At 48.2% G+C, this 17345-nt stretch overlaps 1 protein-coding gene across 9 annotated transcripts in view; it reads left to right on the top strand.

Moving 5' to 3' along the window:
• The first annotated feature begins 6885 nt into the window (after positions 1-6885).
• LOC119514278 (NACHT, LRR and PYD domains-containing protein 1-like) overlaps positions 6886-17345 on the top strand; it is a 45010-nt gene continuing 34550 nt past the window's right edge. For 6 of the 9 annotated variants that reach the window (XR_005212776.1, XR_005212777.1, XM_037809968.1 and 3 more), the window contains exons 1-5: positions 6886-7042; positions 7423-7707; positions 8633-8806; positions 10303-10518; positions 13366-15025. Coding sequence is in view for 7 of the 9 variants with exons in the window: in XM_037809968.1 (XP_037665896.1) it covers positions 7425-7707; positions 8633-8806; positions 10303-10518; positions 13366-15025 (2333 nt within the window). In the remaining 2 variants the exon portion in view is untranslated. Of the gene's footprint in view, positions 7043-7104; positions 7708-8632; positions 8807-10302; positions 10519-13365; positions 15026-17345 lie in introns of those variants that run through there. The other 3 variants (XM_037809973.1, XM_037809974.1, XM_037809969.1) reach the window with 3 other exon arrangements.

Below are 17345 nucleotides of genomic sequence, written 5' to 3' on the forward strand. Positions count from 1 at the left end.
ATTAATTATCTCACTTACCCTTTGCCCTATTCCCAGGATTGTTGTGAAAAATCTCAATTAAGTCCATCTTGTTCTGGAAGGACTCAGTATACAAATTTATGTACATACGAAGACAGAAGATTAAATAAAAATTTTTATTAACTTGGTACATATATCAAAGAAAGTTAAAATGAGAGTAGGGAGGAGATTATATGAAACCAGGAGTGAAGGTAATGCAGGGATCATGGACTTTCAAGTTGCATTTTGCATGTAACTGTAAGAGATGGTCAAACATTTGACTCAAAAGCTTCCTAGAAGACAACCAAAGAGGCACACTGGACTGGTTATTTAATGCAGCACCTGAAAGAAAAAAAAATGAATAGCCAAGTGTTCCAGTTTGCTAATGCTTCCATTAAGCAAAATACCAGACATGGATCAGTTTTTATAAAGGCGGATTATTCTGTTACACAGTTACAGTCTTAAGGCTATAATAGTGTCCAAGGTAAGGCATCAACAATCGTGTACCTTCATTGAAGGAAAGCCAATGGCATCCAGGGAAACCTCTCTAAGCTGGGAAGGCATGTGGCTGGCATCTGCTGATCCCAGGTTGTGTTCTAGCTCCTCTCTCAGTTCCTGTGGGTTCTTCAAAATGTTGTTCTTGAAGCAGTTGTCCTCTCATAGCTTCTCCAGAGCAAAAGTCTGCTTTCAACGGCTGTCTTCAAAATATCTCTCTCAGTTGCTCTGCATCTGGGCCTGTGTGGCTCTTTTTAAAGTACTCCAGTGATCCAGTTAAGACCCACCCTGAATGTGTGGGGCAACACCTCCATGGAAATTATCCAATGAAAGGTCTCACCCACAGTTGATTGAGTCACATCTCCTGAATCAATAGGTTCCAACCTAATCAACACTAATATGTCTGCCCCCACAAGATCTCATCAAAGAACATGGCTTTTGGTGGGACATAATATATCTAAACTAGCACACCAAGAAAAGCACGTTTCTGAACCAAAATATTTTAGCATTAATTCCCTTCTACTGGAAGTTCCTTTTCTAGGAATCTATTTCTTAGAGGTACTCACATGTGTGCAGACACACGTGTACAAAGTTGGCTATTGCAGCCTGGATGGTAACAGCAAAATGCAAATGGAACCAAGCTAAATTCCCATTAAACTGGACTAATCAATAAATTATAGTACATCCAAACTGTAGTTGTGAAACTACAACAAAGAAAAATAATGACTTAGAGCCTTACACTAACATGGAAGAATCTGCAAGATATTTTAAGAGAAAAAAAAATCAACTTGTAAGGAATAGCATTACAATCAACACAGAATATAGAGAAGTATAACCCCATTTATGTAAAAACACAAACAGTGGTTACCCCTGCAGAGTGAATAAAACGTGGGGGATGATATATGAACATTTTTACTTTTTACTCTGTAATATTTCTGTATTGTATTTTTGTAATCATAAAGAATAGTTTAAAGAACCAGGAAAAAAAAACTGCCATTTTAGAAGTTACATGTAATTAGATAGTATTGTATCGATGTTAAATGTTCTGAATTTGATCATCGTGTGATGGTTACATGAGAAAATTTTCTTATTCTTAGGAGATACTTGCTGGAGTCGTTGGAAATCAAAGATTGTGAAACTTACTCTCAAATAATCAGCAAGACATAAAAACAAAATAATAAGTTTACATGGGAGTTCACTCTACTACTCTTGCAAGTTTTCTATACATTTGAAGGGCTTTCAAAACAAAAAGGTTTTCTAAAAATTTACATGCGATTTCTTCCTTCAAGGGTGGAGACTTCGATGTGTGGTGCCAGTGTTCTAAGAGGACCCCATTGGCAGATCCCTTTGTGCATATAAGGCAGGAACCAATCACTCTTCTTGGGTGAGATTAAATGTAGCTAAGAAAGTCCAATGAGGATGCTCAGAGGGAGGGGTCATGTTCCAGAGCAAGTGACGTAAATTGTGTTCTTTGCAGGGAGGAAGAGGGGAGACCGAGGGACTTTAGACCCCCTGAGGCAAAACCTGGGAAACCCTAGAAATAGCTGACAAGAGGGAAATTTCAAAGAGACCAGTTTCTGGAAGTTATTCCGGTTTGGATTCATGTCATAATTATTTGAACAGAAAAAGAAAATACCACTTTACCTTGAAGAGTGTTAGACATAAAGTTAATTTGTAATAGAAATGACCATTATTTGAATAAAAGTAGGTTTTGGGTGTACTCCCAAAAGTCCCCGAAGCATCAGGAAGGGAGCAAAGACCCAAAACACCAGAAACAGGGATAATTTGAAAAATCCAGTCTAAGAGGGAGAGTGCCAATGGGTCCAAATTTCTTGCTGCTTTAACGCATGGAAAATACCTGAGTGCCATCTAACGGCCAGGATGAGTGGCTGTTTGGAAGAATAAAGAGGAACTCGTTCAACAGACATTCAATGTGTGCTGATACTGCAGGAAAGGCACTGTTTTAGGGGCAGGACATACAATAATGAACCAATCTGGCTAAGGCCCTGCCCTCAGGGAGCTAACATTCTGTCTGCATGTCCGGGTGATGGACGATAAACAAATATAAAATGTTGGGTGCTGATAGTGCTATGGGAAAAATAAAGGTGGGTAAGGGTGCTGTTTTATAGCAGGGGAGATAACAAACTTTCTGGCTATCTGGGGGAAATCATTCCAAGAGGCTGGAAAAGCCAGTGCAAAGGCCCTGGGGTGGATGTATTCTTGCAGTGTTCAAGGAGCAAGAAGGAGATGAGTGGAGCTGGAGCAGAGGGAGGAAGGGGATGGGGTAGGAGATAAAGTCAAGGAGTCATCAGGGAACAGATCCAGTAGGGCTTCATGAGCCACAGTGAGGACTTCGGCTTGTATTCAGAATGAAATCAGGATCATTGGAAGATTTTGAGCAGAGAAGTGACTTCTTGACCTGATTTATGTTTTAAATAGATAACTCTGGCTCCTGGGCTGAGCATAGATAGCAAACGGGCAGCATCAGAGAGTCCACGAGAACAACCAAGAGGTTATTGCAACACTCTGGGTAAGAGATGTTGGTGGGCTGGATGAGGAGGGCATGGGTGGTGAGAGATTCTGGATGTATTTAAAAGATGGCATTGGCAGACTTGCTCACAGATCATATGGGGGGCTTGAAAGAAAGAAAGAAGTCAAAGAAGACTGCAGCATTTTGGGAACTGAGCAGAGATGGAGTTATCAATGACTGAAAAAAAGAGGCTGGGGGAGATGATGGGATCAGGGTTCAGATCTGGAGGTGTTAAGCTGAAGATGGCCAGATGCGCTCGTGTGGACATATTGAGGGGGTTGTTGGATAAAGGACCTGTAGTTCAGGGGAAGGGTCCTGGCAGGAGATATAAACATCAGAGTCATCAGCCGATGGGTGACATTCAAGCCGTGAGATGGGATGAGGACCCCAAGGGAGTGAAATGTACAAGGTGCATAACCCCTGACCCATGGACTCCACTTCTAAGCCTCCATACCAAGAAACCCCAACACTATCCCTGAAGGAGGTGCAAGGATGCTCACAGCAGGATTCTTTGGTCCATGTGAAGCATGACACAACAAAAAAGACTTAGGGATGTTGTATAATGAGACACATGTTATGATACAAAGTGAAGCTATGTAGATATAGGTATGTGTGTGTGTGTGTGTGCATGTGTGTGTGAATGCAGAGAATGTTCTGGGAGGACATACAACATACTGGGAACAGGCCTGAGACTGGGAAAGTGGGAGGAGCAATGCCTGTATTGCTTGAACTTTTAACAGTGAAACTGTGTTCATATTATTTGTGAAATTAAAAATAAAATGATGTTTGAAATTACTTCAGTTAAATATACTATCTGAACACCAATTCTGTGCAAAGCATTGAGCTCCTGTGGTAGGTTGAATTATGTACCCCAGAAAAAATATGTTCTCAATGTTAATCCATTCCTGTGGGCGTGAAACCCATTGCAAATAGGACCTTTTGAAGAGGTTGTTTTTAGTTAGGGTGTGGCCAACTGAGGCAGGATGGGTCTTAATCGTATTACTGCTACTAAAGGCCTCAGAGAAGGGAGAAGTCACCAGGGAGGAGAAAGAAACCAGAAGCCAAAGGAATCCAGAGAAGATTGTGCATTGCCATGTGACGGAAAAGCCAAGGACCAAGGATCACCAGCTGCCAGTTCCAAAATGCCCTAGTCTTCAGGGAGGAAGGATCACCTTGCCAATGCCTCGATTTTAGACCTCTCCTATCCTCAAAACTGTGATCAAATAAATTCCCATTAAGATAACTGTATTAGTTAGGGTTCTCTAGGGAAACAGAATCAACGAGAGATATCTATAAATATAAGATTTATAAAAGTGTCTCAAGCAACTGTGGGTATGCACGAGCCCAAATTCCGTAGGTCAGGCAGCAGACTGGCAAATCCAATGAAAATGTTCGATCAATTCCTCAGGCAGTGAACTGGCAACTTCAATGAATGTGTTCGATGATCTCTTCAGGAATGAACTGGCAACTTTGATGAACTCCTCAGGAAACGCTTTGTTGGTTAGCCGAAGAAGTGAAGGTCCTCTATCTGTCTGGCTTAAAAGTCTTCAACTGATTGGATTAAATCCAGCTGATTGCATTCTCTCATTGTGGAAGACATGCCCTTCATTGACATCATCAGTCACAGCTGCAGCCAATTGACTGATGATTTAACTAAACCAGGCTTCTGGTTTATCAAGCAGCCACCAACGTCCTTGCAGCAACAGTTAGGCCAGTGCTTGCTTGACCAGACACCTGGGCACCATCACCTGGCCAAGTTGATACATGAACCTAACCATCACAGTAACCTATTTAGCAGCTGGGAAACTTAAGAAACAGCTACTTTTCTACATATAAGAAAGACAAAACTCAGTACTGGTCCTCAAGGAACCCTCGATCTTAAAGAAGAAGAAGGTAACAGGTAACTGATATGTATTTGCCCTCAGCTGCATCCTGGCTCCTGTATTAAGTCATGTTCATATTTATTCATTCAACCTTCCTAACCACTTAGGGATGGGAATTTCCTTTTAAGAGACAAGAGACAGGCAGGTGGTGCCCAAGGTCACACCATCAACAAGTGACAGCCAGGTCTGGAACCCAGGCTGACCAGATCCAAAGCCCTCTTGGTTCCCATTGTGCTACCTGGCCTCCAGGTACAGATGGCTGTGCTGTAAAGCATCCTGGGATATGAGCTGTGGGATGGAAGATCAAAGCAGGAAAGGCTTCATGGGAGAAGTGCCATTTGGGTTGGCCCTTAAAGAATGAGTAGGATTGGGGCAGACGAAATTTTTTTTAAAAAAGACAAACTAACTTGTATTAAGTACCTGCTAAGTGCTCCAGCAACTGTGCACACTGCAATCATGTGCATTATTTGGCTTTATACCCTGTGAAGTAGGCCTTATTATCCCCATTTTACAAAGGTAGGTACTGAGGCTTGGTGAGTTTAATGACTTGTCCAAGATTACAAAACTGCTAAGGACAGAGTGGAGCCTTCTGACTCCAAATTCCATGTCTTTCTCTCCAAATCCTGCTGTCCTAAAATTAAATGGAATGTTCTGGAAAAGGAAAGATACTTGTTCTGGGAAACAGAGACCTGGCTCCTGGTCCCAGCTTGGCCACTGACCTGTGGTGTAATCTGAGCAAGTCCTCTTACTTCTCTGGGCCTCCACTCCCCCTTCTGCTGCTCTTGTTGATATGCCTGAGATTAAAGGTTTAGTCTGGGATTCCCCAAATCCATGCCTGAGAGTTCAAGGCCAGTAAAGCTCACAAGCTCACCCCACATGCTCAGACACACCCAGAGAGAAATGGGGGGTGGTGACCAGGCAGCCACGCTTTCTGCTTGGCACTCGGGGAGCACATGTCTCTGCCACTGTTCTGCTCTTGACAGCCTCTCTCTGCCTGACCTTGACCTCCAAGGCCTGGGGTTTCCCACATTACCCAGAATTCTAGGAGCCCCCTCTTCCACGACACCCTCCCCACCACACAGGGAGTCTCAGGATCCTTCATCCAGTGCTCAAATCCCGCTGACCTTTTAGGGCAGTGCTTTCTGCTCCTGGTAAGTCTGATTGTCAGAATGTGCTGGGGTTTGCTTATTGGCCATTAAAAAAAAAAAAGCTATATAACATTTTTAAAGGTTACTATAAGCTTTTACCTAATTTGAGCCTCTTGACAAATGTCTGATGTCCCATTTAGTATATGAGCAAACAGAGGCTTAGAGAAATGAATCAACCACACAAGGAGCCAGTGTCCAAGGAGGCAGAGGACCCAAGCTCCAGAAACCCGGGCCAGGGCCTCTCCGCCACCACCTGATGCTATTGCACAGCAGAGAGTGAGTTGGGCAATGTCATTCCTAAGCCAGAGTCCCCAAGCTCTGCCACTTCTGCAAAAGAAAAAGCGTCTGTGCCTAAGCTCCCCGGGGCCTGGCTTTGCAGGGGCTGTTCCTCTTTCGGGTGGGAATGTTTACTTGCCAAGTGCTGGGCTGCCCACAAGCAGAGGGTCCCCTCCAACCCGGCCGGGACCACATACCCCGGTGCCCCTTGTCGTCCAGCAGGGCGCACCACGGAGCTCAGGAAGCTCCAAAAATCAGGAGAGGCTGGGAGAGGTGTTCCCCGGCCTGGCTGCACTGTCTCCCAAGCAGGAGCTGCCCCGACAGACACGCCGCCTGGCTTACTGGGGAGTTTGCACTGGCCCCACGGGCAGGCTCCGGTGAGGGCCACGGGGATCCACGTGTGAGCACCTGTCTGCGTGGAGGGGCCTGCACCTGGCCTGCTGGGGCTCGTGGGCGGGAGCCTGGGAGTCTGGCTCTGCAGGTGCCCGGCCCCGTCCGGCCCCGCCCCCTGGCCACGCCCCGACGTGGTTTCCTCTCTGCCACTTGGTTCCTGCTCTGGCTGGGGCACGACTGCTCTCCCTGGTTGGTGTCCCAGGGCCAGGCCAGGTCTGGGAAGACCCTGAGCTAGATCCTATGCTCTAAAAGCCACCCCCCACCTGGGGTGCCAAGAGTCCAGGTCCCAGGAGAAGGAAGACTCTGAGCAGCACCAAACAGTGAGTGTCACACATAGCCTGTTCACCCATCCTCCCATCCTTCCTCTTCCCCCACCTCCCTGGACCAGCCCCTGCCCCAGCACCCCCACTGACCTCTCCCAGTTTCCCCCAGACCCCTCCTGGCTCCCTGCTCCTTGGGCTTCCCACCACTCCCCTTCCCCCTCCTCTTTCTCTTCCCAACGCCATCTACTGGCACATGCCCTGGGCTTTACAAACTGGGTTCTGAAGCCTGAGCAGGAGTTTGCCAGGCTAGAGGAATGGTCCCAGTGGAAGAGTTGCACTGGGAGATGGTAGGAGCCAAGGCAAAGGGAAAACATTTCTCTGCCTGCTTGATGCATCCCCTCACCTCCCCCTGACATCCCCAAACCCCCCTGGGGCAGAGATGGCCAGTGGAGGCCAACAGCGGCTGGCCGCGTATCTGGAGCTCCTGAAGGAAGAGGAGATGAAGGAGTTCCAGCTTCGGCTGCCCGGCGAGGCACTCGACGAGGGCTCTTCTTGTGTGACCCCGGCTCAGCCAAAGAAGGCAGGTGGCCTGGAGATGGCCTCGCACCTGGTGGCTCAGTATGGGGAGCAGCAGGCCTGGGACCTGGCCCTCCGCACCTGGGAGCAGATGGGCCTGGTCTGGCTGTGCACCCAAGCCCGGGCAGAGGGGTACCTGATGTTAGGTGAGCATGCCCAGGCGCAGAGCTCCCCACCCTTTGCCTTGGAACCCCCACCCTTGGACCCTCCCCACAAGCTTTCCTCTGGGCCGTGACCTGGGACTCCCCTGGGAGGGGTGGGCCCTGGGCCCCAGGCTACGCTGGAGCTGGGAGACTTCCTGGGGTCCCTTTCTGGAGCCCCACACCCCTTTCTATGCAGATGCCTTCCCAGGACTGGATGGGGTCCTCAGAGCACCCGGGAGGGAGCGCTTAGCAGGCCAGAGGGGGAAGAAGCCCTGGGAGGGGCATGTAGTTGCCCCATGCTCGGCTCCCAAACTCACTGGGGAACTGTGGCATTGGGGACATGAGCCCAGATTTGGGAGTCAGGAAGAGGCAGTTTCCAGTCCTGCCTGTACCTCACTGGGCAAGTCACTTTGCCACCTTCTGCCTCTGTTTTTCTAACTGTAAAATGGGAGAGTAAGAGCAATGCCTGCCTCATAGGCCCATGTGTGGGTTAGAAGAGTTAATCACATTAAACATGTAGCACGGGGTCTAACACATAGTAAGTGCACAATAAATAAGACCCTCTTTGCCTTGCTATCATTGTCATTGCCACTATTATTATTACTTGTCACAGCCCTGGGAGGTGGAAGCTCTTCACCCTCCTGGGAGAGCTGAGGCTCAGGAGGAAGTGACAAAAGGAGGGAGAGTCAGAACCAGGACAGAAACGCAAATTTCCAGAACCCCAGACCAAGACGTTTTGCCCAGCGGTACCTGTCATTCTCCAGAGGAGCCTGCAGGGGGAGCCGTGAGGGGTTTCCAGTGGGTTCCCTGGTTCACCCTGAGCTCTCGCTGGCGGGAAAGGGACCTGCCTCACAGGAAGACCCCCAGCCTCAGTCCCCAGCCCCTGCCCCTCTGACAAGCCCCCAGCCTCTTCGTCTCCTTCTCGCAGACCCCTCTCCTTCGTTCTTCGGCTCCCCAAATGTAGCCAGCCTGGAATCCCCCAGCTGGCCCACCTCCACGGAGGTGCTGAGGTTCTGTGACCCTGAGCAGCCGTCCCCTCAGGACTCGGACCAGAGGAGGGTTTTGAGGTACCTGACTAACTTGTCCGGAAGCAGCTGGAGAGGTAAGACTTGCTAATAGGCCCCAGGGCCCCGGGTGGGGCTGTGAGTCAACCGGTGGGTCCCTGCCAGGTGAGCATGTCCCTGCAGGAGGACCTGGGCTGGGGAGACTGCAGAGGAAGGAAGGGAGAGCCAGCTTGGGGTGCTGGGAACAGCAGGCCCATAAATGATCTTTCAGAGGCACCCCCACCCATTTGACAGATGGGGAAACTGAGGCCCGTGCGGGGCAGGCAGTGAGTCTCACTGGGTGCCACGTATGACACAGTCCCTGCTGAAGCAGAGCTCAGTGCATAATCTTGGTGAGCTCTAAGGATCCTTGAGGTCAGGGTCATCCAGAAAGTTCCAAGGAGGAGTCTGTTCTCCACTTGGGTTCCGAGAAGAGGCTTAGTTTATTCCTCAGCCCAACCCAGCTCCCTCTCCCATCTTCTTTAATTTCAGTCTCTGCCATCTTGAGCCACCCAGCTGCAAAACTCAGCCTCTTCCTCTTCCCTTCCCAGCATCAAAATGGCCTCCTCTTCCCAGTGCAGAAGGCCCAGAGAAGGCAGGACGCTTTTCCAAACTCACACAGCACTTAGAGGCAAAGCTGGGCTAGAAGCTTGAACAACCCATTGCTGTTGCAGCAATTTCCCCCCACCCCACCCCCAGCTCCCCCCTCCCCCGTCCTCCCTTTCTTCCCCCTGAGCCCACTCTCACCCCCAAGCCCTGGCAGTGGTGGTTACAAGCTAAAGCTCAGCTGCCCTCACTTTTCACCCTGCCTTGCTGTGTGACTCGGAACAAGTCATTTCATCCCTCTGTATCTCATTTGCCTTGTCTGAGCCTCATACTGCTCACTTTTCACTTCTCACACCACCTCCCAACCCAACCCCACAGAATTTGCAGCTCACTGAGTGCCATACAAAAAAATCTGTTTACGCAAAATGCTAGTGCGTAACGTAAACTCTCCTGAAGATACGGTAGTAGGAGAGGGTTAGGACCCTCCGGCTGCTCGCAGTATCTGTCTCCCAATGAAGATCCCCTCTTGGACCCCCACCAGAGTTCCTCTCTCTGGCCCGTCCCCCATGCCTGGCCTCACTGACCCTTCCCTTCTCCAAGAGGCCAAGAATTCCACTCTGCCCCCAACTTTCATGTGCCATGTGTTTTGTGCCTAGCAAGACCACGCCTGGAAGTAAACAGGACCCATCCTCCTTAGAATGCCACTTAGTAACTATCTGTCATTACTGGAAATTTGTGGTTACTCAGTAACTATTTCTTGTTACTTAGGGAGAGCAACCCCTGAAGTGGTTTATGAAAATCTTTCTACCTAATAGTCACTGTACTCCCCACCAAGAGGAAGTTTCAGGCCAGCTAGTAAGAGAATCAAATTGTATCTCCAGCATTTCATGATTTCAAAAATAGAATTGGTATCACCCATCTCACAGGATTATAGTGAGAATTCAAAATGTGTGAGCCTGAAACAAACGCGATGCTCAATAGTTATGTCTTTCCTCTTATTCTCTTCCAGAAAACCCATCCTCCCTCTACTTCTCACACTCCCCGAGCCACACATCTCCAAACCTGGAGTCGCCCACTCCGCCCACATCCACAGCGGTGCTGGGAGGCTGGGAGCTGCCATCTCAGCCCAGAACGGATGCCAGAGAGCAGACGGCTCCCCGGATGATAGGGCTTCTGGTTGAAGGTCACGAGGAGGAGGACCCATGGGGCTTCTGGAGAGGGGCAGGTGAGACAGAGGTGGGGGGAAGTTCCCCAGGGGGCTGGGTGGGCAGGCTGAGCACGCAGGGCCTCACAAATATCTGAAACATCGCCCCTGAAATCCCACCATGAGAGGTCCCCTGCTGGGTGAAGTTTCTGTTTCCAGGAGGCCCCTGTGTTAAAATGCAGGTGTGTTACCCAGTATAGAAAACACTTCCCCCAGTTTAGTGGACAGGGCACTGGCCTGGGTTCGGGAAAGCTGGATTCAATTTCCGCTCAGCTCCTCACCCCAAATGGCCTAGAAGGGTTTACTAGGAGCTCACTGTGTTGGGTCTGTACCCAGCATTTCACTCGCACATTCCACTTAAATTTCACCAGCATTCCATGAGGTACATGTTATCCTGCCTTGGAGATGGGAAAACTGGGGCTCATGTGTTGCTCATGGTGGCACAGTTAGTCCTGGCAGAGATGGGATTCAGCCTTCACGCTCTCAGTCCACATCCTTCACCCAACATCCTGCTCCTTCCACCACCTGGGCAGCAGGGACAGTTACATCAAAGCCCCAGGCACACAGGCTCCTGATCCTACAGACTTACCCACTGACCTACACTGCCCCTTGAAGTCCAATAGGTGTTAAGTTAAAGGAATTCTAGGAGTGAACTCATGGAATTTATGATCCTGAGATGTGCACTGGGCTCAAAGTACATCAGTTGACTGGCACACCACCTCATCCAACAAAGAAAGAGAGAAAGAGAGGGAGGAAGGATTAGAAATGCCTTTCAGAAAGGTACAAATGCAATAACCTTACTAGAACCTTAATATCAAATCAGAGTCTTAAAAATGAAAAGGCAAGTGAAAAAAGCTATGAGGAGTAATTAGGTGCTATAAACAAATCATTTGATTTTGAGCATTCTAGCAACCAGGGCAAAAAGGGAAATATGACAGTTACATAATATATTACTCAACAGAAGAGAAATGACCAGTTCAAGAGAAACATTTTTTTTCCTTGCTTCTAAATTCTAAGGGAATTCTTCAAATGGGGAACTTGAACCGCAGTGTCACAGCAAGCACAAAAACCACATGGTAGGCATTCTGAAATAAATCAAGAGTGGAAGTTGGCAAACATTTGCTGTGAAGAGTCAGATTGTAAATGTTTTAGGCTTTGTGGACCATATGGTCTTTGTTGCAACTACTCAACTCTGCCTTTGGTACATGGAAGCAGCCACAGACAAGGCATAAAAGAATGGGTGTGGCTGTATTCCAATGAAACTATATCTATGGACACAAAAATTTGAATTGTGTATTATAATTCACTTATCAAGAAATATTCTTCTTTTGATTTTTCTCAACCATTGAAAAATGTAAAAGTCATTCTTAGTTTGCAGATTGTACAAAAACAGGCAAGTGGGCCAGATTGGCCTGTGGTTTAGAGTTCACTACCCCGATCAAGAACAGAACAGTGAAGTGTGGAGGTATTGGGGGTGGGGAAGTTTTTAAGTATAACTTGAGTCAAGAGGATTTTGGTATGTGGCACAGTGACAGAGTCATGATTGGGAGAATGTGAATCTGAGAAGAGCCGAGCCCTCTCCTGGCACCCTGGGCAGACACAGGCTCCTGGGCAGGGCCAGCTGTGGCACTGACCCTGAGTAGACATCCTGATACTCTTAGAGAATCTTCCTGTTGCCAGAAATGTTCCTACAGGAGAGAGTAAAAGTGAATCTATAGATTATGATTTCAGAAGTGGAGATGGCCCCCTGACACCCCATCTCTCCCAGTAATGGAGATGTAAATTGACCCCCCAAACCCCACCCTTCCCCAGGTTTTCCTCAAGGCACCCACTGAGATAGAACAGGTAAACTTGAAGTCTGAAGTCCCAGCTGGTTTCCCCGGATAAACTGGGCTTTGGGATCCCAGGTGGGGCCCTTGCATTGTCTCTAAAATTCACCTAAGGAGAGAAGTGAGAAGCCCTCAAAGTATCTTGAAGGGAAGAAGGAAGCAGTTGTAACAATTATTCTATTTGGAATCTAAGGGGTGATCCCTTATATGTGCTTAGTGCCTCCAAGTTCTCATCTGTCTCAGGTCAGATCCCCCCAGAAGCAGACCCTGAGGCAGGAGGATGTTTATAAAGTACAGGCAGTTTACTTCAGAAACACTGGTAGGAGAGGGGAGAAGTGACACAGAGAAGGGAAGGAAGTCAACTAGGTGCATTGTGGAGTAGTTTAACCCCGTGAGCCCCTGAGGTTGGATCCTGCTGGGGATCTCTGAAAGAGTATAGGATGCTTGCATTCTCTCTCCTGGGGGACGAGGGACTCCCGTCTGTCATTGATGGAGGGTCTGCCCAGCCAAGAGAGAGCCTCTCAGGTAGAACCATAGGAGCTTGTAGAAAGACACCGTCAGCATGTTCTGGAACGGTGATTGCTGAGGTGATACAGTCATACACCAACAGCACTTGCTCCACTGTCCATTATCTCATTCCAAATCATGAGCCCCAATTTACAGATAAGAAAACCGGGGTCCAGTGGGGCTGCCCAAGTCATGGGATTAATGAGGGCAGAGAGTTGTGTCTGTTTAGTTCACTCTTTATCTCCAGCCCCTAGAACAATGACTGGCAGATAGTAAGCCCGTGATGAGTATTTGCAGGATGAAAGCAAGTCATACAGGGAGAACGACTTGGTAGCATCAAGATCTAAAGCCCATGTTCCTTCCATGACACCAGAGAAAACACACAGGATCAGCAGCCAGCACAGCGTGTGACTGGGAGTGGATGCCTAAAAGAGTTGTAGGATGACTGGAGGGATGGATGGATGGATGGATGGATGGATGAACAAATGAATCCTATATCTTTATGTTGTTCCATCTTTCCTCCCTGACTTAGGAAACAAAGAAAGATCCTTGCCCCAGAAGACAGAGAGGCCCTGCACCACACAGGGTCAGAATTCTCAGTCCTGGAAAAAAGGGATTTTGCATCAAAAGTTCACAGAGTTGCTACTTCTACACAGACCTCACCCTCAAGGCCATGGGCCTCTGGTCAGCAGAAGCTGGCCTCAGGACATGCTGGAGGAGCAAGGGCATTTGATTGAGGTCCAAGACTTATTTGGCCCAGCCCTGGGCATCCAGGAAGAGGCCCCCACAGTCATACTGCTGGGAGCTGCTGGGATTGGGAAGTCAACACTGGCCAGACAGGTGAGAGGAGCCTGGGAGGATGGCCAGCTGTACCGGGACCGCTTCCAGCATGTGTTTTACCTTGACTGCAGAGAGCTGGCCCAGTTCAGGGTGGCGAGTCTCGTTGAGCTCCTGGAAAAAGACTGGCCCACCCCTTTGGTTCCCACTGGGCAGATCCTGTCTCAGCCCGAACAGCTGCTCTTCATCCTTGATGGTTTAGATGAGCCCGGATGGGTGTTTGAGGAGCAGTGCTCTGAGCTGTGCCTGCACTGGAGCCAGCAGCAGCCAGTGCATGCCCTGCTGGGTAGTTTGCTGGGGAAAACCACCCTCCCCGGGGCATCCTTGCTGATCACAGTTCGGAACACAGCTCTAGAGAAACTCATTCCTTCTTTGAAGCAGCCACGTTGGGTGGAGGTGCTGGGGTTCTCTGACGCTGGCAGGAAGGAATACTTCTACAAATATTTCACAGATGAAAGTCAAGCAATCAGAGCTTTTAGCCTGGTGGAATCAAACCAAGCCCTCTTGACCCTGTGCCTTGTGCCCTGGGTGTCTTGGATGGTCTGCACCTGCCTGAAGCAGCAGATGGAGAAGGGAGAAGAGCTCCCACTGGCCTCCCAGACCACCACTGCCCTCTGCCTGCACTTCCTCTCCCAGACTCTCCCATCTCAGCCCTTCAGTATCCACCTGAGGAACTTGTGCTCTCTGGCTGCTAAGGGAACCCAGAAAGGAAAGACACTGTTCAGTCCAGCTGAATTCAGGATGCAGGGGTTAGATAGGGGCCTCATCTTAACCTTCATAAAGATGGGTGTTCTTCAAAAACACCCCACCTCTCCAAGCTACAGCTTCATTCACCTTTGTTTCCAGGAGTTCTTGGCAGCAATATTCTGTGTACTGGGAGATGTGGAGTTGGGAGATGAGGAGGAAACAAGAGATCACCCCAGTAGCATACAAAGGGTGAAGAAATTGCTGCAAAGGTATGGAAGGCATGACATGTTTGGGGCACCAACCACACGTTTCCTATTCGGCCTTTTAGGTAAACATGGGGCAAGAGAGTTGGAGAACATCTTCAACCGCAAGCCCTCTGGTGGGGTGGAGGGTGAGCTGCTGCAGTGGATGGAAGCGGAAGTCCAGCACGGGGAGTCCTCACTGCAGCTGTGCTCTCTGGAGTTGTTCCACTGTTTGTATGAGATTCAGGATGAGGAATTTCTAACACAAGCAATGGCCCATTTACAAGGAACGAGGGTGCAGGTTCAAACGGACCTGGATCTCCTGGTGCTCACTTTCTGCCTTAAATTCTGCCGCAATGTGAAGAGGCTTCAAGTGAATGATGTCGGGCAGCACGGACCAGCATCACGGGACCCCCGGGTGGTTCTGTGAGTACCTCTACCCTGCCCTCATCCCACCTCCTCTCTGTCAGTTCCCGTAGCAGGAATCTCCTGAGCCCAGAGGCACACTCGCTAAGCTTATGCCAAGGACTAAAGCCACTCGTGACTTCTTATGCCCAAATGTAACCACGTAAAATTCTCTGTCCACCTAAAACCCTCTGCAGCTTCTGACAGCATGGACAGTGTCATCCCCTGCTCCCTCTGTGATGAGGGTCTGCCTTCTCTCCTAGATGCACCTCCACCTGCACACTGACCATAGCTTCCCTCCGCTTTCCCCCAGGATCCCACAGTCCACCTGCCTCTGCTTCTCTCTTGACATCACTTCTGCCTGAGAGGTTGCCCCTCAGCTACATCAGGCACCCCCTTGATTGGAAAGACTGTTGAGAATGACGTCGGCCCTGGGATCACCCCATCCTCTCAGGATGCATGTAGCTGAAAGGGAGTCCTCATTTTTCCTGCAAAACTGACTTCCTTGTTTGCATGATCCTGCTGTTAGCCCAGGCACTCACCCTCTGAGCAGAAAGAGTAGCTTTCTCTAACCACCCTCCAAACCCAGCAAAACAAGTAACTTCCCCATTCAGGTTCCCTTGATGCTCTTGCAGTATTGGTCAGAGAGTATCTCCATGTGTCCATCTTCCCTTTTCCATGAATATTTATTAAACACTGATTCTATGCAGATCACAGACTAACAGGGCACAATCCCTACCCTCAAGTTACTCAAAACCCAGGGGAGAGGACAGATATCCATCCAAATGATTGCGGTAAAGTATGATGCCTATAGTAATGGAGAAATGATCACAATGAATGGACCATATCAGGGTGAGACTGAGGAAGCAACACTTGAGTTGGGTCTTTTATTTTTATATACATATATTTTTAGGTTTTTTTCTTTTCACAATAAAAAGCAACCCCTGTTCATTATAGAAAAATAAGAATATGTAGATAAGTGAAAAGACAAAAGGAAACATCAACCAGAATCCCCTCACTTAGAGATGATAACATCATTAAGAATTGACACATCTCCTTCTATCTTTCTGCACTCATTTCTATGCAAAATTACATATACATACTGTATATACTATTTTACAATCAGGATTTTCTTTCTTAATAGAGCAAGGCTATCTTCCCACATTATTCAATAGTGTGATACAACATCCATAGGGAAGGTGCCATGGCCAATTTGACTGTTCCTAAGTTCTTGGACATTTCAGCTATTTCTAGTTGTTCATGGTTATAAATGTAAACTAGGCCTTGAAGGAGTGGAGCACAGTGTTGGAAGTTGTGGAGGCCTGACATGGGGCCTTCAAGGTGTCCTGAGCAGGTACAGAGGCAAAGGACAGATGAGCAGCAGGAGCGAGGGACAGTGGGCTGGAGCAGGAGAGTTTGGCAAATGGAGCCTTGAGAGAGTCCCATGGGTGAGTCAGAAGCTACAGCTGCAATTAGAAATGGAGATCTTAAAGGCACTGTGTCAGTTTGCAGAGAGGACAGTGAGAAGGCTATTGTTAAAAAAAAAAAAAGCCAGGAAGAAATGATGAGTCTTGGCCAAACATAGTGGGAAGCAAGAGGAAGCAGCCACTCTGACATGTCAAGAAAATGAAGGTGGCAGGAGGGTGGCCTCCAGGCATCGGACATTTAATCAAGCTTTGTGAATTTTGAATAATAATTTTTAATGTTTTGTTTTAGTTCCTCTGGTTAAAGATTAAAGATGGCAAACAGTGACCAAAATGAAAAAATTAAACTTTATAATTTAAATTTTACAAAACAAAATAAGTGTAAAAGAAATTGAAACAGGTAAATATTCAAATGATTTCTCTGTAAGTTTGTAGCATTTTTACTTCTGAAGTCATCAAAGCTTAAACCTGCACTGACAGGCTGACTCCCAGGGAAGATGGTGGAGTAGGGAGCTCCAGGACTCAGTTCCTCCTACCAAAAGCTATTAAACAGGAAGGAACTGTCTGAAAAAAGTCTTCAGGGGCTCTGGAGGCCAGAAGAACACTGGCCTCAGATTACAGCATCCAAGGAAAAGCAGGAAGAGAGGCTGAAAAAACCATGGTAAAGAACAGTGAGTTGCTCTTTCCACATGGTGGCTTCTGGCACCCATCCCCACTCTCATGGCAGGCCATTTGGGTTTCACTCCCTGGCTAGCTTGCTGGTGGCAGAAAGGGATATGAAAATCCTCTCCCCTAAGAGCAGGAGTGGGCACAGCCAATCACTGATCATGGTTTTTTATTATTATATTCAGATCACTGGGTCCCAGCTCTGAGCTACCGTTTCAACCCACCATGGACAAAAGAGGTGGCAGCCATTG

The sequence above is a fragment of the Choloepus didactylus genome, chromosome 18 (genome assembly GCF_015220235.1).
Source record: "Choloepus didactylus isolate mChoDid1 chromosome 18, mChoDid1.pri, whole genome shotgun sequence".
NCBI lineage: Eukaryota > Metazoa > Chordata > Mammalia > Pilosa > Megalonychidae > Choloepus > Choloepus didactylus.